This window comes from Chenopodium quinoa, unplaced genomic scaffold, assembly GCF_001683475.1.
Source record: "Chenopodium quinoa cultivar QQ74 unplaced genomic scaffold, ASM168347v1, whole genome shotgun sequence".
Classification (NCBI taxonomy): domain Eukaryota; kingdom Viridiplantae; phylum Streptophyta; class Magnoliopsida; order Caryophyllales; family Amaranthaceae; genus Chenopodium; species Chenopodium quinoa.
In genome coordinates, this window is record NW_018742726.1 from 1582966 (window position 1) to 1607438 (window position 24473).

Here is a 24473-nt window from a genome sequence, read left to right on the forward strand (position 1 = left end):
AAGCACAAACATGACAATAAACATGGGCATTCTCAATCAATTAAAGGGAGGTATTGCCTAACCATCTAGGTCTCTCTCAAGCACACTACACAATCAAACACCTAATCCCGGTCAAGGGCTCGCGATCAACTCTAGGAGGCTCACATCTACCTAATTAGTTCTTTTCAAAGCAACTAAAAAGAGTAGCAATTAGATCATGCATTCAATTAGCCAAAAATAAAGCAAGCATTAAGTACACCTCAATGAGCACATCCAATTTACCAAGAAATACGCAAATACACCATTACATAAGCACTAATCAATCACAAACAAACAACCATGAATAATCTAATTAATCAAATTAATAGAATGGAGAAATGTCTAACAACCTAGGTCATTTCTGCACACTCTAGGTAGTCAAACTCTCAACCCCGCCTACAAGCTCGTGGTCAACTAAGCGATGAATTTCTTCTACTAGGCTAGCTCACTTTCCGCACAACTAGAATAATAGCAATCAAATCATGAAATCAATTGGCTAGAAAAAAAAACAAGCATTAAACCCATCATCCTTAGTTCAATTTATCAATAATCGCAATTAAATTTTTAATAAGTGTTCAATTTGCATCATTAATCACCCATTATCCCTAACCCTAGTTATTAAGCTACTCAAATATTATTAATTTAAAAAAATAAACACAAAAATAAAGAGTAGAAACTAAATAACAAAATAAGCGTAGTACAAAGTTTAAGTTTTCGGGATAAAATAATTGGTTGAATTGAGTTTGATAATATTAGTGAGGGTTGACAACAATGAGAGCACAATTAGGTTCAATATCATTAAGAATGGTGTTAGCAGCCATTAGGAATGGTGTTAGCAGCCATAGGGAAGAAACAACCTGCTCTAATACCATGAAAGGGTTAAGATTGATTGAATTGTATTATTCAGAAAGAATTACATCCATTTATATTACAAGATTAAAGCATATACAATAGTTATACGTGTGCTAATAAGGAGCAAAAATATACTATACAAAATAAGAGAATGTACTCTCTTAAGCAATCTAAAGTCAAATGATATGGACTACATATATATATGCTGAATATCCGTGAATAATATTGCTTGAGAAACATTATTAAGCAAGTCAAGGATATTATCTTGGAGTACCCTTAATAATAGAATTATTGGCAAATATACATTCCACCAAAAAAAAAAAAGGGACATGTGTCAGCTTTGGAGCTAGTGCACCCTATTTTAGTATAGTATATTGATTTGTGAATGATATTCATGATTTAAATCTCGTATATATAACAATTGTGCATGATATTCATGACTCAATCAAACTTTTATTAATTTTAGTATAGTATGTTGTCATATATTAATATTTTATGGACATTTTGTTAGAAACTACTAATAAAAGCCAAATTTTGGAGAAACTACCTATTAAAAAAAATGTTATAAGAAACTACCTAATAAAAGGTAAAATATTGTAAGAAACTACCCATTTAAAGGTAATATATATGTTATAAAATACTACTTCTATCGGATTTCCACCGTTGACCCACCTCAAAACACCCCCGAAACCACCACTTTCATCCCCAAAACCAAGAACATGCTTGAAATTGCCTCTACCATGCCGAATCCATCCTCCAACCCCAAAACCACCACCTCTAACCCTAACCAACATCCCAAATCACGAAAGTTCCCTCACCAACTCGGAATATCCTCCAACCATCCTGAAACTAACCTTACAACCTTGAAAACCGACCCCCATAGTGCTTTCAAGGGTGTTTTGAGGTGGGTCAACGCCGTGAAATTAAGTCAACGGTAGAAATTCGGCCAAAGGTAGTATCTTACAACATTTAAACTTTTATTAGGTAATTTCTTACAACATTTTTTTTATTAGGTAGTTTCTCATAATATTTAGATTTTATTAGGTAATTTCTGACAAAAAACCTATATTTTTGTGCAATTAAAGATATATATTAAGACATAATTCAATGGTTAAGTTCCGAATAATTAACCATGAGATTAAAAGTTCGATTCTTATATAAATCATGTTTTTTAAATATTAATGTGTAATGACATAGAATAATAACCAACAAAAAAACCGGAGAGAGTGCCACGTGGCATGTGGATTTGCTTCAAAACGCCCTTTAGTATATTGTATAGATGTAATATTCAAAATTGTGTATTCAAAGTGAGTATTTAATTCTCTATGATTTATTTATTATTCAATTGTTAAAAGGAGATTTTCTATTATGCAGTTCAAGTAACGCTAAACTCTAACTTACAAGTAGAGTTCGTACTCTGTTCTCTCTCCTCACCCAAACTCTCTGTTCTCTCTCCTCACCCAAACTCTTTGTTCTGCCGGAAACCTAGGGCTCGCCAGAGATCCGACGCCGCAGCCGTTTCTCCGGCGAGGTTCCTCCTCCTTTAGCTCCCTCTAACACGGCGTTTCTCCACCTTTCTTTCCCCTCTCAGCTTTCCTCGCCTTCCCCCGCTTTCCTCTGCCTCCCATCCATCAAGTCGGTGTAGATGCCGGCGAGGCTTCGCCTCCTCTTCTTCTTCGTCTTCTCTTCCCAGCTGCCCCCCCCCTTTTTCATCTTTTAAGTCCTCTGTTTTCAGTTTTGAAGGGGTGGTGGTGACCCTTTCCACGGCCAACACGTTTTATAGTAGCCCCTTTTTATTACCCACCTTTGAGAGGGTGGTTCTCGGTCAAAGTACTTCGCCGGCGAAACAAGTGGCCTAAGGAATAAGCTTAACGCCGCCGTCATAAAGGTCATTGGTAAATTTGACCGTGACGGAAATGGTAAAGTTAGGGTAGGGGTTTCGTGGGTCCTTGCGCTGGAGGGCTAGGCCTAACGTCGCCGTCAGGAGTGGTTCGTGACGGAAACGGTGAAGTTAGGGTTAGGGTTTTGAGGTTCTTTGCTATTATTGTTTCGGATTTTGTGTCCGAGAGGGGCTCTCTGATTTGGTCATCTTACCTAAGTATGTTTTTTCTTCTTGTTATTCAGAGTTTACCTTATTTCTTAAAATTATGTATGGTTTATTTTAGCCTTTCTTGGTTGTCCTGTTTTTCTGGTTGTTTTGGCTATAATTTATTGGATGGTTGTGTGAGGAGGGAGTTTGGATACTTTGTCAAGGGATTTAGTGTCGTTGTTGTGTCGAGAGAGGTAACTTGGGTTGCCGTTGTTTGGGGGACGAACGAGAAGTTGGCCATGGCTAGGGTGTGGTGTGTATTATGGTGGAATGACTATGGTTGTCATTCTGCTCCTTTCATTGGAGTGATCATTGTGATCATTACTCTTGATTTTTTCTATCCGAAGCAGGCGCCCAAACTTTGTTTTGGGGTTTCACGAGCCTCGACGTTGTTAAAGCTTTCTTGCAAACAAGAATAACTTATGAATGATAGGTCACATGTCCATGTGATCGGTTTGAAAGCCTTATGTGGTGATAAGTTGATCCCACTAGGTAAAGTTAAACTAGCCATGATCAAACAGTTGCGATACTCTATGGACTCTGTATATTTTGAAGTAGGTATCCGCTCTTTGGCCTAGAAAGAGGTCCTGATTCGCAACTTTTCTGGCCAACTCCAGTTATGTATTTTGGTTTTTAGTGTCGAAAGTTGGAAAGGATTAAATGTCAAAAGCCATATAGTAAGGTTTAGTTTTTATTTCGTATGTTGTAAACTCTGATTTTATTAATATCATTTGCTTTTGTCAAAAAAAAAAAAATTCTTTATTCTATTTTTTTTTTTTTTTATTTAATCATTGCTAGTATCATATAAGGATTATTATGCTGATTACTAGTATCATCATGCTATGTTGCTTCCAATATGGTTATCATAACAATAAAGCAATAAAATCATGAACTGATACGAATTAATATTATTTTTTTAATTAGTTTGATACTGTCAAATATATGTGGATGGTAGGGCTTGAAGATGTAACCAAGGCGAGTTTCCCACCGTCTTAAATCACCAAGCATGCCTCAAATGCCAAACTCAAAATTTGTGCATTCTGTATAATTACACAAAGTACTATACGAGTACATAATTTAAGTTACAAGGCAATAATACAAGAATTATTATTGCATTGGATAACAATCAAAATAGATTTACAAAAGCTTTTATTTTTAATAAATTGCCTCCTATCTTTAATATGATGGGGAATAATTCACTTGAACTTACAAGATGAACACAAGTATCTGTTAAAATTTGAACAAAGGATGAAGTAGAGAAGTCACTGCCAAGAATACAAAGGAGTAGTAAGGCGAGCTTTGGTTGGTGTTGATTTCTTCCTCCATGGAAACATATCGGTCACCAACGGAATAATAGGCTTCTTCTTCATCTTTTTCTTCGCTTTCATACCATCCCCAAAATAGCAATCATAGTCAGTAATACTTAGTATTTGAGCTAATGTAGGGGAATCCACATTTTTCACCATCACTTCAAATTTTCTCGTTTCCTCATCTTTCATTCCTATCTCTCGATTTCCTTCTTCAACGACTGATAAAGATTTCGCTGCTGCTTTTCCAGCTTCAGCAGCCTCAGCTTTGGCTATCTTAGACATATTTTCGTGAAGCTCCGCATTCAAAGAAGCCAATGCCACCTCTGTCTCGGATTCTCTTTCTTTTAGCAGCTTCACTTCTGTCTTTGTTTCTTGCAACTCACTTTCTAATCTCTTCAATATCATCAACATCATCACTAAATCATTCCCATGCACTATTTTCCCTTGCTTGTCATTTGTCGGTTTCTCAGAACTTAGTGCCGGTTCAATTTCTTTACTTGAAGTACTTGGAGATGGTGATATGCTCTTATCCCAGGGAAAACTTGAACAAGGATAAAGTTTGTTCTCATTGTTTGGAATTTCGGGACTTGGTGTAGGTTCACACACCGGCGAGTCTATAGCTTCACTGGTAGCATTGCTCTGAGGCTTATAGGGACTCTGTGTAAACTCATATGAATCAGGTGTACCAATTTCGAGAGCAACACCATGAGATTTTTCTGAACTTGGTGTAAACTCCAAGGAAGGTGATAAAGTAACCTGCTCGATGGGCGGGGTTGAGGGTGCTTGCGAAGGTGACTGAACTTCTCTAAGAAGAATCCGTTTCCCAAAAATGGCAACCGCCTCTTTGACCGAGTGGAAAGGCCGAGAAGCATCCACTGTGGAGTTGCTATCTGCATCTGGTGTTGCAGGGGCCAGATTGTCCATCATTGAGATTTTGAATATTTGATGGTGGATAGATTTGAGCATCCAAAAGCACAAACTCAATCTCTCTTAAAAAGACAAAAGAGAGAGTTAGTTTGAAGGTTAAGACTTCTCAGATGTTTGGTGCTAGGAAGACGACGACCGTTCACCTGTTTTGGTTGGTTGATCATATACAAAAAAGTGTAAATTGGATTTGGCAGAGAGATCATAAATGCTAATAATTAAGACAATGATGTAACACTTCATAATTTGGTAGTATTGTATTATTTATACTTATGATAACCGCAATATGCACTCTGAAATATAAAATTTTCACTTATTATTTCTTCCTTTCTCCAGAAATATGAAAGCTACAGAAACTTTACGTGAAATGTAGTACAGTGATTGTAAATGTTACAAAATGGTTCATAAAGTTAAACAATAGAAATTATCGAACAAAAAATGACTGTTTAACTTCCAAATTCAATACTGCCATTTTAGAATGCGATTTGTTAAGATATGAGATCAAGAGTTGTGCCGTCAATCCTGCACTCCAGCAAAAGCTTTTCAAGGATAATCTATGACTGCAACCTAACTACTTTGAGTGACCTTCAAGCTTCGATACAATCCTCGGAAAGTGACAGATGATTTGATTCCAGAAGTCTGTTACACCCCTTCACAAGGTATATGCACTTGATTTCTTAGCTGCATGAGATGTTGTCGTACAGGAATCTGGCCAATTGGCAACTCATTCATTTGACATTGAAAAGTAGTCGTTCGTTTATAATAACATGTGATAAAGAGGAACTAATAGGATGATTCTCTATACAGTCTCCCTCAGGGCTACCGCTGCCTCAATGGAAGAACCTAAAAGAAGTCTCTTTCTATAATAAATGAAAGGACTGGTCGTTTATCAGCCAGCCATATCAGGAAAGGGTCCTCCAGACACATTAGTCAAGGCTATAGATGCTTGAATCAAGTCTGATATTAGACTTACTCATCAACAGATAATTTTCTGTCAACACTGGAAAATGTTTTGTAAAATGCTTTGAAAAGCTTATAAGCAGTGTCTACATCTTCCTTTCCACATATCTCCCTCACACTACATGCAAGAAAACAAGCATTCAGGGACAGCAGCATATTCCAAAATCAAAAGTTCTAGCAGTAAAATTTTTAAGGAAACATATATCATACTCCCTTAGTTCTACAAAGTTCTGGCGTATTGTAGATCCACATATCAAGGAAAATGAATAAAATAATGTGGCAGATAATAATAAAAAGCCCCCACAAAGTGGATCAAGTTTGCGTAAAATAATAGTGTTTCTTTGACAAAATGCAAAAGTGGGAAGAACTTTGTGGAACGAAGGGCGTACAATGGCATTAATCTGCAAATATTAATATATACTACTACACCTGACAAAATTAGGCTTAAGTGTACACAGAACAAAATAGTTTAGATTTGACCCATGCCAAAACTAACCCAACCAAACCACACCAAAAGTAATACAATTATTAATGACTAGTTTTTCATATTTAAGTAATTGACAACAAATCCAAATACAAGCCAGATTATAGCCCTAATCGAACCAATTGAATAATCACCCGAATATGACCTAAAGTAAACTATCTTCAATTAAACTTGAACAGAACACAATCAACATTATTCTTTTTTCACATCTAATATTAGGCTTGTATGTCATACAACCTTTCCTTTCTGCATCAAAGTATCCACTTAACATAGACTAGTTTCTTTACTTTTACCAACGTATTTCAGCGATCAACTGATGACCAAAATTTAACATCCTTGTAGATTCTTGGTCTTTCTTCACAATCAAGGAAACAGGGGAACCAACATTTATAACTTGCTTCATAGGACAGAAATCACCTCATTCAATAGTCATTTTCTTCTGTATAAGGAAATACTTTCATTGATAAGCCAATCTTTCAGAAATGACTTAGCCTTGGGAAAATCTTCCTATTGGTTAAACCATGTGGTACCCAGAGTATTTGCCTAATTATTTCCTATGTTTACAATGTAAGCTTTACTCTACCAGATACTAGTTATTGAAATAGAGCTTGTTTCACATCTAGATTATCAAGTTTAGCATCTCAATGTCATAGTCAATGCTACATCAGCCCTCTTGTTATAATCCAAAGCAGAACAGACCAGTTTGATACCTGTGCATGGAAAGCTGAGGGATGCCACAATCAACAGTTCGTATCCCAACACCTGCAGCAAGTATGGGACCAATAGTGGATCCACACCCCATGTCATTTCTGACCACAAATTCCTACAAACAGACAATTAGATCATGTCATTATTACACACATATAGACTTAACAAAAAAAAGTTTGTACAGCAAATCCAAATAACTAGCTTAAAAGTGTTCACAGAGGATAATGCATTAGAAGTCAAAGGAAACTTTATGACTCTGTTTCCAAGAGCAGCATAGATTCTGGGAATTCAATCCATACTAGCTTAAAAGGTGCCAACTAGATGAACCTTCTTCACAAATTCTTGTGACGATAACTTCATCACTGGAAGCCTGGGTGGCTTGTAAGAAAGATTTAGGCAAAATCTATGTCATGATCGTGGTAATATTTGCAAACCCTCAAAGTATTATTTCACTTTATCACATAAATGATTAGTGTTTTTCTTTTATCTGAAAAATTGCCTTTGTATCTTCCACACTAGTGAAGCATCGCCAGATTGGTCAATACATAGTGATCCTTTACAACTCTCACTAATCGGGTGTATCAGCCAATACTTAAACCTATGGCATGTAGGGGATGGTAGAAGCATCTATGTCCAGGCATTTAAATTAGATGCTTTTGGGGATTGATATTTGCTTAGTGAGGACTGTGGTCATTGAGATGCAGGGGGTTTGAAAGTCCATGTTATGAACCTATAATGGTGTAGCAGTAAATTCTATTTGAATTAACAAAAGGCTGCCACCTAACTCTCTTTATTAGTGTGTAAGTCAATGGCTGAGTTTATGCAGTGTAGTATACAATCAGGAAACAGCTCATAGGCAATACAGCAAGACGCAGTTAACCCCCAAAATTAGACTCCAATATAGTTATGTCATACTCTGGATTTGGCTACTTTTAAAGTTATAAATGCTGCAATGAGACCATACATCCCATGTAGGAATGTTATGAACATCAGATGTTTAAAAGACTAGTAAAGGTAAAAGTCTTTCTTTGGGTGGTTGTTGGGTGCTCTAATAGATGATTTCAGAAGCATATTTTAGCAAATATTATGCAATCAGCATAAAGAGGCAAGGGCACAAGGAGCTTAGAATTTAAAACACCTAATATCCCAGGCTGCTTGGAACTGTTGAAGTGAAAGGTTTCTAATCATTTTGCCCCCTAATAGTAAAGGCCTTACTAAGATTGGTAGCAAACTAATGAGTATTACCACTGGTTTTTTTTATCTATCCATTTTGACTTGCACGTTTCCCAACATGGAACATTGACCATTTATTCAATATAAACAAGTAAAAATTATAACAAGATTGCAACGATTCTAACAAGATCCTACATGACCATGTCTTTCTTAAATCAGCATCATTGATTAAAGTGGATTATGTAAATGGTGCAAAAGGTCAAAATGAGTAAATTAAAAAAAAAAAAAAAAAATAGAAGGTAAGAGATTTCCCAAACTTTATGGTACAATGTCATAAAAGCAGGTACGGTCTGTATCAAAATGAGTGGAATACTCAAGATGTTCGGGTAACTCAAGATTACCCTGGTAATTAATTTTTTACGCTTCTATTCTAGTTATTATAAAATTGGTGAGGTTCAAAGTAAATCCGGTTAGGGAGATGCTTGGATATGCAAGCAGCCTCTCTATGGTTGTGATTCTCGCTTTTATTTTGTTATCTTTCCTCCATATTTTTCCAGTATTGAGTTTCAATATTGGCAAAGCGTGGGACTTACACTTGAGGTGGCCATTCCACAACCGAGTGATAGAGGAGTCTGTGCATAGCCATTTGATATTCAATAAAAGGACGTAGTTAATTCAGAAATGAGGACGGGTGATTGTTAGGGGTGTTTTCTAAGTAAAACCCCCTTTTTAAGCTTTGTGCTGATTTCAGTTATTGAATTTCATTAGGAAGCCAAAGTCCCCCTTAAGATGAGCTAAAGTGTGCACTTTAGGTTTGAAAAGGCTCTATCGATTGCTATGCTCCGAAACGGCAGTCAGGAATGGCCATATCACCTGACATTTGCTTTTTTATCAGGGCTAATAATGAGTCTTGCTCACATGTCTTCGTCTAATGTGATATGGTTTGCTAACTTTGGAAACAACTCTTTGCATTACATGAGTTATGAATTGTCTTGTGTCAGATCTTTGAGAATCCAGGAGGGCTTACAGATTTTCTTTGCGGGTTTGGTTCAGGGAAGGAGAAGAAGTGACTTTGGAGAAATACGATAATGGCCTTCATGTGGCGATTCTAGTTGGAGCAAATGGCTGATTTTTTTTAATGGTGTTGTTTTCCCACATGATTTATAATGGGATAAAGTAACCTTATTAGCTTTTTTGTGAGCAAAGGCAGGCAGGCGGCCAGATTTGGAGGGAGAAGAGGATAGGGGGTGGGGGAGAAGGTCTTGCAAAGCTGGGACCCCACAAATGTCGACCCGGCCAATGTTAGTTGGCAAAGCCCCTTGGGGGTGGGGAGAAGAATAAGGGAATCCCCACCCCCAAAGAGCCCTCATGATATTTTATTTTATTTTTTTTTTTTTTTTTTTTGACAGGGCCCTCATGAGATTTAATCACACAGTCATTAATGGCTTGTTTCTGATTATTCTATTGGAGACATACAAAGGAATTGAGGTAAGTTTTAGTCCCTCCATTCTTTGACTGTGTATGTTTGTCAATGCACATCTTTGAGTATCAAAATGTCTGATTATATAGCAAAAATTATTAAAATTTGATATTCCTATAGCATTTATTAAAAAGAATTAAACAAGACTCCACATAACTATATATTTTCTTATACTTCCTCCATTCTTTTAATTGCACCACTTGCCTTTTAAAGAAGTATCACAAATATTGCATCATTTCTATTTTAGGACAAAAAATATCACTATTACACTGCAAATACCCAATATATCCTTACTTTTTCACACTTATTCTTTAGTTTGTGTTTACATTACATGGGCAATTTATATTTTTACCTTTCTCTCTCATCCTTTTTCCCACTACCAAAATTATTGTGCCCAACCTATATGGTGCAATAATAAAAATAAATAAATAAATAAAAAAAAAGGAGGAAGTATAAAAGGAACAATTTAGAAGGTTCCCTCAAATGCAGATAGTTGCAAGATTTCAAACAAGAACATCAAGAAGAAACATAGAGGGAGTATTTTTGTCAAACATAATAATGACTGGACACCATCCTAGCAGACAAATAAACTAATGCATAACTGAGGGATTGAAGGCAGCTTCTGTTTTGAAATAATGGGCATCATGAAGACAAATAAGCTGAGGCTACTGGGGTTAGATGTCACATAGGATTTAATTTAAGAAAATTGCTCAGTCCAAAACGAATGGCCTCGATGACAATTAAAAGGTCACAAGCCTTTGGAGTTTGGTCCCACTATTTGAAAACATTATTAACTTAGTAGCTCTATTGTTTGTTTATTACTATGGCCTTGGTTGTCCCCCTACTTCAACATATAATTAAAGGGTAGAATCACTCCAGCATGCAGAAATAAGAAAGTGATAGACTGTATCTATTCCACTGCCCTCTAAGATTACATTTAATCCTTGATGACAGCAAAAATAGTTCATTTTTTATTGCTGACTCGTCACTGAGAGAAAACACAGTAATCAATCATGCATAAGAAAAGGAACAGCCCAATAGAAGCTCGCAATAGAGGCTGAACATCAATGAAAGTACCTGAGTTGGTAAGTTATGAATTTTTGCAACTTCTTTGAAAAGAAAAGCAGTAACTCCACTAGTAGCATAGCGCTGGTTAGCATTATGTTTTATAACAAGCCCCTTTTGCATTTGTGGCCGATGGTCTTCTTCATGTTTGTCCATAAAATTTGGGTGAACTCCATGAGCCATGTCAGCTGAGACTATTAAACATTGTTCCCATACAGAAATAAGATGTAATGTTCAGAACAATATACTTGTAGTCACTATTGCAACTTTGCAAGTGATCTTACAATTTATGTGAATTCTTTTTCACATAATCGCGACTCAGTTATGTACTCCCTCTGTCCCAGAATTGTTTGAACTATTCTGGAACAGAGGGAGTACCATTTAAGAATTCAAAAAATCAGTGCTCAAAACTAGGGGGAGGTCACTGAAATAGATTGAAAGCATCAGCAGAATAAATTCATCAGAGTAGGGGTTGTGGGCCTGTGGCATTAAGAATACTAGATATCCAGCTAAGCATTTATGATCTTTGGCAGACATACCTAAAAATGATTGCCGAATCGCTCTTTCTACAGTCCCTTCACCAACATTTTCATGAGCTAAGCAGCTAACTATGCGTCTCATAGCTTGAAACATTGTGGGTGCACCAGCACCCTGGATTGAGTCAGAACCCACCTGCAACACAAGTAATTACCAAATATATTTAAAAATACTAGATTATTAAAAGTGGTCAGGAAAAGTGAGTAACAGAGAGAGAATGCCTACTTGGATTTCCACATAAAAGATAAAAAAGGATTCAAATGCACATAATAAAAGGACATGGAATGTCAGAGTCAGCATATTATATGCAAGAGTATCACTTTGGAGAAATATGAAAATAGCAAAATGTCCATCAGTAAACTTTTTAAATACAGCAGTCCCAATTGCAGACAAACCTATGACTCTACTAGATAGACAAATTAATAATGGAATTCAAATTAAAGAGTCATGACAGTACAAGCTAGATCATTAGAGGAACATAAGAATAAGTACCCAAGTCAGCCTATTCAAAATATATATCTATCAACATATTATAGGACATAATCCCCTTCCAACAGCAAGAAAAAACAACAGCAAACAAGAAAATCCTACCTCTTCATTATCAAATAAAGCAATCATCCGTACAGCATCTTCATTAGATAAATCTCCAGGAGATGAACAAGAATCAAGAAGAGCTCTTAGTGCGCAAAAACTTGAGGCAAGATTATCTAATCTTCCAGAAAATATAAACTCATTGTTTATGCCCCCCAGACAGCTAGCTTGAGTATCACAAACATTAAGCTCGAGACTCACAATGTCATCAACACAACAATCCAACTCTTCAGACAGAACCTGCCAAATAATATTATAGAAAAAATGCATTGAAAAACAGGAGTGGGAATGTGTCTAATACATGTATAGGCAAATTGCTCAAATTTGCAAGGATCAATAATGGTGGGATAAGAGATGATATATTATCATATTTTTTAGAGTAAGGTCTGTTTTTATATAATTTCACATGTCCACTTGTCCAAGAATCAAAGTGGCCCAGCTCATGTTACTGGGAACGTGATACAGACCCCCATTCGGTAAACCAAATAATTGCTTTTCAAAAACTGATCCAATTTGCTGAGCCATAAGACCCAGTTCAACAAGCCTATGACCCACATTGTTGAAGGTCTTTTTGTTATATTCAATTCACTACGGGCAGAATTCTGATTTTATTCTCGTACCACGAATTGTATTGTACTGCATACCATATGACCATAAAAAATTGGTGCTGACACATCCAAGTGTCTAGAGATTATTTTTTTGACATAAAATGAAACACCCAGATAACAAAATCCATAAGCATATCCAAGAAATAATCCTTTGTAGGAAATACAGAAAATGAGGGGGGAAATTAGCTAATATTAGCAAAATTTTAAATGTCCAGTCTCAGCTTCACAACAAGTTTTTACGTATAGCAGTATAAGTAATATACTGGGTTACTAAATGAGTGAACTACTTGCACTAAACTACATATATGACAATTGCTTTAGGAGATAATCAATTATAGGGAACACTAAATACAGTTATCTGCAATGATATTATTATTATCTTAACAATTTTATCCATGAAAAAAGGCCATGCCTATGGAAGTATATGAACAAGTACATGGTGAAGTCCACAACAATACAGCAAGTGATCAAATTAGTAATTTACCTCCAGAAGCTGTGGATGATGCCAAGCCTTAGAAGATTTTGTTGGTCCCTGTTCTTTAGACTCTGGAAGCTCTTCTTCACATCTTGTTGACAGCAATGGGACAAGGTGAGTTTCTAAATTAGGTTTGAAACCATCCTGATTCACTGTTCTATAAGATAAGAGGCAAAAGAAGAAAAAAAAGTATCATGGATCAATATAAGGCTCTTCCCAATGGGGAGGGGCAAAGTAAAAGTTAGATAGTGTTTTCTTCACCTGAATTTCACTTATCTTATACCTAGACATACTTTATCGAAACTTATCAAAATTTATTATCCCTTTTCTTATCCAATCTTATATTATTTTATCTTATAGAATCTTATTTGACCTTATTGGACTTCATTATAATGTCCTTTTAGACTTCAGTGGAATTCATTAACCCTTATCTTATCTAAATTTATTAGCCCCTGCATTTTCTTATCTGAGCTTATTAGCCCTTATATTATCCTATCGAAAGTTATTAGACTTTAAATAAATGAGAATAAGGTGAGGAGAACACTGCCTTAGTTGTCATCTTCAATTGGATAACACAAATTTAGATTATCGATTTACAACAGGATTATTCGCATCCCCTCTACATTTTCAGACATCAAATGACCTTATAATTATAATATTCTAACCCAAAAAGGTAAAAATCTTCATTAATTAAGTGACTGCCCACCTTTAGTAGAATGGTAATAACCTAATAAAATAGACATCCATCCAGCAGCTAACAGCACTTTTTCCTTTTTTCCTTTATTCCTTTTTTGGCAATCAGCTGATAAAAATTTCTAAGGCATGTAAAGACAAAAAATGTTGGGGACACAAGTCAGCTTTGACAGAGTTGCAAGTCTTGCAACACATACCGGTTGAGATGAATGGCTAGAGTAGGTATTCGCAATAGTGGTCTATTTATTTTCACAAGTCTCTGAATGAAAGAACCATCATCACTCCTAACTATAACTCTTCCAGCAACGCTTAAGTCTCGGTCAAACCAAGTGTGCCACAAGCCACCACCATATGTTTGAACATTCAGCATTAGATATCCAGGTTTTGACGATGCTGATATTGGTTTTAGTTTTAAACATGGACTGTCGGTGTGGGCTGCAATAATGTGAAATCCATTGCCAGTAATGTAACTGCAAAACAGATGATAGCTTTTAGTTCACAATTTGCTCAGCATATCTTGTCTTCACTACCTGTTAAGCATACTGAGAAGATACTGCAAAGAACAGTCAAGATTGTTTGTCACCATTTATGCTATCAGATGGTAAAGAGAAGGCGGAAAATGTCTAAAGTCTATTCCTTATAGACACAAGGTGATGTGATAGTGTAGAAAATCTAGTAACCAAACAGTCAATAGAGAAGACCATTAGATACTCAGTAAAAAATATTTAAGTTTAATAGTATCACACGGCAGACCACCAATGTTGGGGACGATTGTTTTTGTTAGCCACATTTACCATTTGGTCTAGCGGTCTAGCCCTATATTTCAAGAGCTAAATCCTTCAGAGAACTAATATTTAGAAATGATCTCAGAATGACAAACCATTCTTAGGCCCTGTTCTTTTGAGTTGTTTTGTTCTGCTCTACTCTTTTAAAAATAATAATTAATAATAATAATAATTAATATTTAATATTTAATAAAAAATAATAATTATTATTAATATTTAATAATAATAACTAATATTTATAGATAATAATAATTAATATTTAATAATAATAATAATTAATATTTAATAATAATAATAATAAATATTTTATAATAATAATAATAATTAATATATAATATTAATTGATAATAATAACTAATATTTAATGATAATAATTAATATTTTATATTATTTAACACATTTTCTAATGTTATAAAAAGAGTAAAAAAATCTAAAAAAAAATCAAATAATAATAATAATAACAATAATAATAATAATAAAATAATACGATAATAATAATAATAAAATAATGCGATAAACAACAACAACAACAATGAAATCTGCTCTGCTTTGCTCTGCGCTGCCTGCTGAAATCTGCTCTGCTCTAAGCTCAAAAAAACAGGGCCTTACAATGGATAAATGGTATTCTATAATTAAATCTAATAGTCCCTCTGTCCCAAAATTTTTGCCACAAATGAGTTGGGTGCAATTTTTATGCACTTGAAAGGAGTACAAAAGGTTCCATATTTGGACCTTTTTTATTGTTTATAAGGGTAGATATGAAATAAATGGATGGGCTCCGGTTTAGCAAATAAGAAAATGAATAAATTTGGATGACCATAATGAGTTTGTGGCAACTAATGGGATGTTGGGAGTAACTTTTTACACCAATACACCGTAAAACTTTTATGTTTAGAGCATCAAATATTCCAGAAGTCAATAAATTAATTTAATCTCAAAAGATTAGTTAAAATGTAAGGCTAATTAACTTGCAAAGCTTCTTTGTTATAGGTGAATAATTTTAATGTTAGTTTGGCCATGTCAGTGATCGAAAGACACACCAGTAAGGAAAGTAGAGGGATGTGATTAAGAAGATAGGTAAACCCCAAAGATGACTTTTATGGAAGGAGTTAGGGACAAGAAGTTGGGTTAGCAGGAGCATATAACATTGGACAGAAGAAAATGGAATGACAGGATCATGATTGGCGAGTATTGGAGATAAAATCTTGCCTCACGTAGCTGCCCCATCTTTGGGATTAATTTGGGATTAAGCCTTTGATTGTTCTTGTTGTTCTTATTCTTGTTGTTTTGGATACATAGCTCAGAGTCGGAGTCCTGTGGAGCAACTGTAAATATGACCCTTCACTAAAGGAAAACGAAAGAACACTATGGAGCTTGTACTAAATACAGCAGTTATACATAGAACACCAAACTGCAGCAGCCAGCAAGTATACATAAAGTTTATTTCGTTATGAAAGCTATTTCATTGAATTTTTTTCTGCTTTTAAGGCAATATTACATATAGCAAAAAAAAAATGTCAAGAGAGATTCACAAAGTTTTGACCATTAATAAAATATATTAATACCGAACACATTCCCTGTAAGATATATCACATACCCATATTACATTTCAAGCCTTAAGGCCCTAAACGTGATACAAATTAGGTAATTATGGTCAAATACTAATTCAAATAGAGTACAGCAAGGTATTGAAGAGTGGAGTGTCATCAAGCGAGGAGAAACCACAAAGTAGGGGAGCAAGCTACCATCAATCAAAGAAGTAACAATTATCAAATTAACCCAATTTTTTAAATATTTAAACAACTATTACTTAGTAAATAACTAAAGTATATGAGAATTGCACTTAAACAAGCTAATATCTTACTTTTCACCAATGGAAAAAGCAATCAAAGAAGACATATTTCTTGTGAAAAAGTATCGACCACCAGGCTTGAGTTCCCATTCTTCATTCTCATTCAGTAGGTGGAAGCCAGCAGCAAGCAGTTGCCTTTTAGCTTCAGCTGCAATGATGTTACTGTGATCAGCAAGAAAGGACGGATTTAAAATGTTTCTCTTCTTGAAAAAAAGGCCTTCATAAGAGCTAATCGATTGCAGGTAAATGTGCATAGAGGCTTCATGTCAACAAAAGGAGAATATGTTGTTACCAAATCAAAGAAGATGAAGATCTAAGAGTCTGTACCAATAAAAATAAAATGTTATGTAGGATTCAACTACACCGATAGTCCTAAATCCGTAAATTTCATACCCCCTATGACTATTTATTGTTTTTTTTTTCTTATGTACCCACTACTACTTTATTCAAATTTTGGCACACACATTTTACCATCTTAACACCTTATCTCCACAACGATACCACATGTCTACTCACTCTTGTACTTTATCACCTTTTTCATACACCAAACAACCTCTTTATTTTATCTCTGCTACTTTCACCACCTTCTTACACTCACTTAGTAAAAGGCTAGGAGTACATGCATGTGCTGTTAAGGTTAAGTGTTATTATTAAATAAATAACAGGTAAGAGAACATATTATTCAATGACTAATTAAGATAAATGTATTAAGAATTACTCATCCTATCATTAAAAAATAACCACATAGAACAGTTAGTCAATGCCTCATCTCTCAGCCGACCGTTATATGATTTGACATTAGATATATTCATTTTACTACAAAAATCATTGTTAGTTAAATAAAAAAATAAAAAAAATAAAAAAAAAAAAACCACGAACTTCATGACAAACATACAGTCATTTTAATGAACTAAGTGACTTAGTTGCTTGAAAGAGCGAATCCCATGCAAATAACCCAATGCAATTTTCAAAGCCACCTTCTATTTTTTCCATTTGGACTCAACCGTCCCAATTTATGATATTTAAAACTCTACACAATACAAAATCAAATGTGCAACATTTATTGCACAAGTAATAAAAAATAAAACATAATTATAGCATTATTATTATTTTTTTTTTTTGATGCATTCTTAACAACAAGATTCTACAGTAAGCAAGTCAAACTTTTGGTTACAGAGGGAGCACTTTTTCCATGCATTTTTAACAACAGGAGTCCACAATAAGAAAGTCAAACTTTCGGCTACGGAGAGAGTAATACAAATTTGTGTGGTAATCACTATTTCTTCCACTTTTTAGTAGATTGACTCTATTCTTCCATTTTATTGTCCAATTAGTTTACGTTAGTTGAATTGGCTAAAAACAATCGAAATACAGTATGTCCCTAAATTTGTAGGAACATCAAGTTAAGCCCTATCCACTAAGTTACTAATTTTTACTAAACTGAAGTTATTTACTAAATGTCTTTTTTTTTAAAGTGAACTAAGCAAGGCCTTAGATCATTATTTAAATCCTCAAGCCATTTCTTTCAAAAGCAATCCCTTGAATTATTGTCAACCTAAAGAAACCTCAAATTATTAATCGTAGTTGAGTACATTTCTTGAAGTAATTCACTAAAAAACTATACCAAGTTCTAGTAATCCGGTGAAAATCTCATCGAACCATAAACATCACAATGAATAACCACTTCTACAACAAAGTACACGTTGATTATTTTCTGACCAATTGGTTCAGCAGGATTAAAATACACACAATTAAAAGTCTAATGTTAGCCAAAAGAAGTCTAAAGTTTAAAGACATGGTTTGCAGCCGCAATTAATCTCTCTAAAATAAACATATATAAAAAATAATAATAATAATAACTGTTTCTCGGCTTTTTCACGATCATTTTCTGGTAGGTTTCTCGCAATTTTCAGGCGAGCTTCAGCCAAGCGTAGTGTTATCGGTGGCGTCTCCGGTTGCTGGTTGTTCAGGCGTATTTTAGGCAGTATTCAGGCAGAATTCTGGCGGCATTCAGGTTCTGTTTTGGTGCGTATTTCAGGGGTTTTCTCAGGTCGTTTTGTTCCGTTTTCAAGCGTGGTTCAGGCGTGTTTTTGGTGGGTTTTCAGGCGGGTTTTAGGCTGCAGTTTTGGTGTGGATTTGGTGCGTTTCTGGGTTATTTCTGGCGTTTTCTGGTCTGTTTGCGGGTGAGGTTTATTCCGGCAGTTCGTGGGCAGTTTGTGGGCAGTTTTTGGTGCCGTTTTGGTGTGTATTTGGTGCTGGTTTTAGTGCAGTTTAGGTGTGTATTTGGTGCTTTTTTTGGGTGTTGTTTTGGAGTGTGTTTGGTGCTGGTTTTGGTGCTGTTTGGGTGTGTGTTTGGTGCTGTTTTTAGAGCAGTTTTGGTGTGGAATTGGTGCTGTTTTTATTGCGGTGTTGGTGGAGTTTTGGGACGATTCAAGTGTTGTTTGTGTGGCACTGTGAATTGGGTGTTATGCCTCCTATTGTTCAATTTCATTGCTCATTTGTGGGTCTAAATGGGTGTCATGATGGCCGGGGTAAAGGGCTCACAAAAACCTCTTTAATCACTCATCTCCGTGACCGTCATTGTTGTGTGGATGCACGGGATATGACCCGAAACTCTCTTACCTCTGATTTGACTATTTTCTTAGAGACGGAGTCAACCTTTCGTCGTATGGGCATTTGGCTTTGTGGGGAGTGTTTCAACACACATACTCTTCGTACGAAGTGTCGACATGGTCCTGGTTTGGATGATATTGTGGCCCCACCTGATTGTGGGGATGGTGTTGTTCAGTTTGTTCTTTATGGTTTTCCTAAACCGCAGGGTCCATCTTCGGAGGTATCTGATCTTGTTCCTAGTGTGCCTCATGAGCCTCTTTTTGCGTTCGAAGTTGCTCTCCTAGATAGTTTGCTATCTAAGCGGTTTCGTACGGTGAAATATATTCCTCCTAAGTTGCACTTGAGTTTTTCTCGGGTTCTCAAAGGAGCGCTTGATAAGATGATTTGCAAGCCAGATGACGTCTCTTGTTGAGTTCAACTGCTTGTGTTGCCTCTCTGTGTTCTAAAAACCTTTTCTCCGAGAAGTTGTCGTGAGTGTTCTTCGGGTGTCAGGCGGCAGCGGCAGGAAGAGAGTATCTCCGCTGCTATTCGTTCTTGGTGTGAGCCTGGTGGTCCTGTCATCTTGTGCGGGACACGTTGGCTGATGTGTCTCCACCTCTGTTGGATGCTGATGATGAGCATGATTTGTCTGAGCGTAATATTACGCACTGTAAGAGAAAGATTAGTGACGGACATTACACTGCTGCGGTTCGGGTACTTTCGTCTTCTGGTGTGGCCCCTTACAATGATGCTACTCTTGCTGATTTGCAAGCTAAGCACCCTTCCTTTCCGGCTCCTATCTTACCGGATATCCCTGTTGATCAGCCCCTTATTGCTGCACCTGCTGTTGTTTTAGATCAGATTAGGGGTTTTCCGCGTGGTACGTCATGCGGAAGAGACGGCTTGCGTGCTCAGCACCTTCTTGATTGCTTGAGTGGTGTTGCGGTTGCTATTCCTGCTGAGTTGGGGGAGTATATTGCTAGTGCTCCTCTCACGCCACTTGTTAAGCCCGGTGGTGGTATTCGTCCTATTGTTGTGGGTACTGTTTGGCGGCGTTTGGTTTCAAAGGTTGGGGCTGCTTTAGTTGGTCCTTGTTTGGGGAACTATTTAGGAGGTCTTCAGTTTGGTGTTGGGGTGCCGGCGGGTGGCAAGGCTATTCTTCATGTTGTTAATCGTTTGGTTGAGGCTCGAGGTGGTGATGTTGGCCTCTCTATATTGCTAATGGATTTCCGGAATGCCTTTAATTTGGTTGATCGTACGGCGGCTTTACTGCGTGAGGTTCGTCTCCGTTGTCCATCTCTTTCGCGTTGGGTTGAATTCTGTTACTCTACTCCAGCCAGGCTCTATTATAGGGAGCATACCTTAAGATCATGTCAAGGTGTGCAGCAGGGTGATCCACTTGGCCCTTTGCTTTATGCTTTGGTGCTCATCCGTTGGTTTGTCGAATTAGGGATTCGTTCGACTTATGTTTGCAGGCTTGGTATTTGGATGATGGCACTATTATTGGTGACACCTTGGTGGTAGGGAAGGTTATGGAGTTGATTCTGGTGAAGGGACCTCGTCTCGGCCTCCATGTTAACGTTGAGAAAACGGAAGTTTTCTGGCCCTCGGAGGACCCTCGTAGCCGGCTGGCGGTGTCTTTCCTCCAGATATTGCTCGTCCTGCTCATGGGGTTAAGTTGCTTGGTAGTCCTGTCAGTGCGGATGCCTCTTTCTGTGGTGAGCTTGTTTCGCAGAGAGTGTCGAAAACCATTGTGCTCATGGATGCTGTTGCTAAGCTTGAGGACCCAGTGTGAGTTGTTACTACTTCGTGCGTGTACTGGAGTTTCAAAACTCTACTTTTCTATGCGCACTTGTCCTCCTCGTCTTTTTGAAGCGGCCCAGATTTCTTTTGATGTGGCCCTTCAAGGTTCTTTGGAGCGCATTGTAACTGCTTCGGGGCCAGGTTTTGGTGATTGGCAATGGCGACTTGCCACCTTACCTTTTTCTTATGGAGGATTGGGTGTCTATTCAGTGGGTGATGTTCGCCACTATGCTTTTCTTGCGTCGCGCTTGCAGTCTTCTGGTCTTCAGGCTTCGCTTCTTCGCAATTCTGGTATTGTTGGTCCAAGTCCGGCCTTCGACGGCGCTCTTAGTCTTTAATAGGACTGTAGAGACTGATGTTTTGAGTAACCCTAGTGAGATCGCTGCCCCAAACTCATGAAGAAATTGGCAGATATATATTTCACAATCCACTTTCTCCTTATCTCCGCATCAGGTTGCCTTATGGAAATCCCAGCAGGGGGATCACACTTCTGCCTGGTTGCGAGCGGTCCCGATATCCGGTCTGGGTCAGACTATGAATGGTAAGACTTACCGTTGTGTCCTTTGCTACCGGTTGGGTGTTCCCTTGTTCGCCGTATCGGCACCTTGTTCTGCTTGCTCAAGGGTGTTTGATGGGGATATTTATGGGGATCATGCAGTGTCTTGTGCTGGGATGGTGGGTATTAAACATCGGCACAACGTTGTTCGTAATACCCTTGTTAATATTTGTTTCCGCTCTGGGATTTCTGCAAGAAAGGAGGTCAGCGTTGGGTTGTCTAGAGGGAACGACGGGGCTCTTCGGCAGATGTGTTGCTTTACTCTTGGGATAGAAGTATGGGGTCTTCTCCATTGACACAATCTGGGTTGTCTGACTTCGTTCCTGGTCGTGTCGTGTCGGCTGCGGCTCAGCAGAAGCGGGACAAGTATGGGGCGCGTTGCAGGGCTATTGGTTATGATTTTCTTCCTTTCTCCTTTTCTTCATTGGGGGAATTGGAGAAGGATGTTGTTGCATTGCTGAATCGGGTTCAGGCGTTCGCTAAGACTCAGGGTGCTCGTGCGGCTGCTCACATCTTCAACAGGATTGGGTTCGCTATAGCTAGAGGGGTGGGGGCCATATTGTATCTCGGCTCCCTAATTTCTTGTAAATCGTTTGACTTTCTAGGTTTTTGATAATAATAATAATAATAATAATAATAATAATAGCTCAAACAAAATTGATGCAAAATTCAAATTTTTCCACATTTGTAGCAGAAATTGCGTAAAAACAAAATGGCATAAGTTGAAATTGTTCTTGATAACATACCAGTAGCATGAAATTGGGTCCATGATTCATTGAGATAATTCAGCAAATCCCTAACAATTGACCCATCTTTTTCAATATGGGAAGAATTCTACATATAAATTGAAGTTATTAATAAATTAATAAATACTTAAACGTAAATCAAGAAATAAATTTTTTTTGAAGAAAAAAACCTGACGAATTTGATCGGCATTGGAGGAACGACAACGAAAGGCAGAGAAGCTTTGCGAAGAGGTAGAGAAACAGAAATTGGGGAGTTTGAATTTTGTGGGAGGAAAGAGAAAACAGGGTTTGAGGAGTTTAGGGTGTGAATGTAGTTGGAGAAGTTGCAGTCTAGCAACAGTCACCATTTTTGCGTTCTTTAAGCTTCTAGAGAAGAGTTGATAAGCTATAATCCAATGCTACTTCATCTAGCCAAAGGTATCTAATCAAGCTAGCAACTCTAGATCGACTCAGTCGATCGCCTAAAGAGACAACTCTTGGTTGAGACTTACGGGGTATTAATGTATTATACTAGTACCAAAGTTGGATGGAATGAAATAATAGACAGAAATTAGATGATGTAAATAAAAAAGAGAAGAATGACAAAATATGGTGACGCGAACAATCGGGAATTCGGGATGAAAATGAGTAAAAATTGCGGATAGCTATGATGAGTTCACCAATTTTATTATACGAGTGTAAAGCAGATAATTAAAATTACATTGTATGTTTGGAATTCGATAATATAAAAGTATATTTCATTCGTTTCAAAATAAATGTCCCATTCTTACTTGGCATGCAGGTTAATGTAAAATTTGACCAAAAATATCTTTAATTATCAATAAATATAAATTGTAAAAAGTTGATATTCGGTAACTATACGTTAAGACGATTCTTTTTTTTATTCTACTTAATAGCTACATGACTATATTTTCTTTAAATATAAATCAACAACATTGATCAAAATGGATTAGGTAAACTTTAAAAAGTTAAATAGGACACTAAAAAAAAAAAAGTGAGCACATTTAAATAAATATGAGTAGCTTGGATGAAATCTTTGTAGCATAGTAGACATTAGTGTTAGGGTTGTTCATCCCAAGTCCCACATGGAAAAAATAAGGAAGAGATGGCATCCTTATAAGTAGAAGTACACTCCATTAGTATGAGACCTTTTGGAAGGGTACCCAAAAACAAATCCTAATGAAAAAGAAAATATTGAAGAGGAGAGAGGAGAGAGCAAGTAATAATGAACATTGAAATTAGTACTTCATCCACTATAAAATAGGAAAAAGTACACTAAAAATAAAGCAAGGGTAAAGTTGCCCAAATTTTATGTCTTAAAATAGAAAAATCCTAAACGTAAAGAATAAATATGAACACCCAAAATGGAAACGTTAAAAAAAATGGGAACGGAGGGAGTAGTGTATAGTTTATGCAGTGGAGTTGTTATACCCAAGGTAGGAATGAGATAGGATAGGATGAAGCTTCATGGGAAGAAGTTATTCTCTTTTACAGGGCTTCAACTAGTAGCTAGTAGGCAGATGGAGAATCATGGGATGACTTCCTTGAAAATAGGAGGTGATTGTTCACTCTTTGATTTGGTTTTCCAATAAATTTGAACTGCTTTTAAAGCATCTACATTGGTGGGGTTGCTCACCATTTTCTCTTTCCTACTTTTTCCCTCCACATCACTTTCCACTATTATGAGTTACCATTGCAAGTCACTCCCTTAGTTTTTTCTACAACGGTGAGTCACCAAAAACTATGAGAAAAGTTTACAAGTAGTTTAAAAAGTTGTAATCGGGTATCATTATCAACATGAATTCAATGAACTTGTATGAATGTAAACATTTGTTTCAACTCTACTCGTTTAACTCGTTCTGCAACTTGTACGAATGTAAACCTTTGTTTCAACCATGCAAACTTGCCTAACCCTTTTCTCTTCTTATTTTTCTGGTTATTTTTTAATTCAAAAATGGAATTTTTTTTTAAAAAAATTTAATTGGTTTCTCACCTAATTTCAATTCAAAGAACATAAGAAAATAAAGGGAGTATAAAAATATAATTTTCCAATATAAACCCTAATTTATATATACATGTAATATTTGTACGGAGTAAATAATTTGTTTGATTAATTTTTTTTTTTATAAATAGTTGATTAATTAAAATTTTACCCTTTTTAATTTTTATCTT

At 36.5% G+C, this 24473-nt stretch overlaps 2 protein-coding genes across 5 annotated transcripts; both read right to left on the reverse strand.

The window, feature by feature from the left end:
* Positions 1-3893: 3893 nt before the first annotated feature.
* Positions 3894-5318, reverse strand: LOC110723259. Its single transcript, XM_021902602.1, has one exon. It carries the CDS (start codon positions 5233-5235, stop codon positions 4222-4224), a length of 1014 nt encoding a protein of 337 aa, XP_021758294.1. The 5' UTR covers positions 5236-5318; the 3' UTR covers positions 3894-4221.
* A 182-nt stretch (positions 5319-5500) lies between these two features.
* Positions 5501-22899, reverse strand: LOC110723257 (probable aspartyl aminopeptidase). 4 transcript variants are annotated; one of them, XM_021902601.1, is made up of 10 exons: positions 22472-22609; positions 22302-22389; positions 16617-16766; positions 14165-14437; positions 13284-13431; positions 12192-12431; positions 11603-11735; positions 11076-11257; positions 7348-7460; positions 5501-6271 (listed from the first exon to the last, which is right to left on the reverse strand). In XM_021902601.1, the coding sequence occupies exons 2-10, from the start codon at positions 22322-22324 to the stop codon at positions 6163-6165; spliced, it is 1371 nt and encodes a 456-aa protein (XP_021758293.1). In that variant the 5' UTR covers positions 22325-22389; positions 22472-22609; the 3' UTR covers positions 5501-6162. The 4 variants fall into 4 exon arrangements, with proteins under 4 accessions (XP_021758293.1, XP_021758291.1, XP_021758290.1 ...); XM_021902599.1 differs by having other exon boundaries at positions 5502-5901; positions 16617-16752; positions 22472-22899; XM_021902598.1 differs by having other exon boundaries at positions 5503-6271; positions 16617-16752; positions 22472-22898.
* Between the last annotated feature and the right edge of the window lie 1574 nt (positions 22900-24473).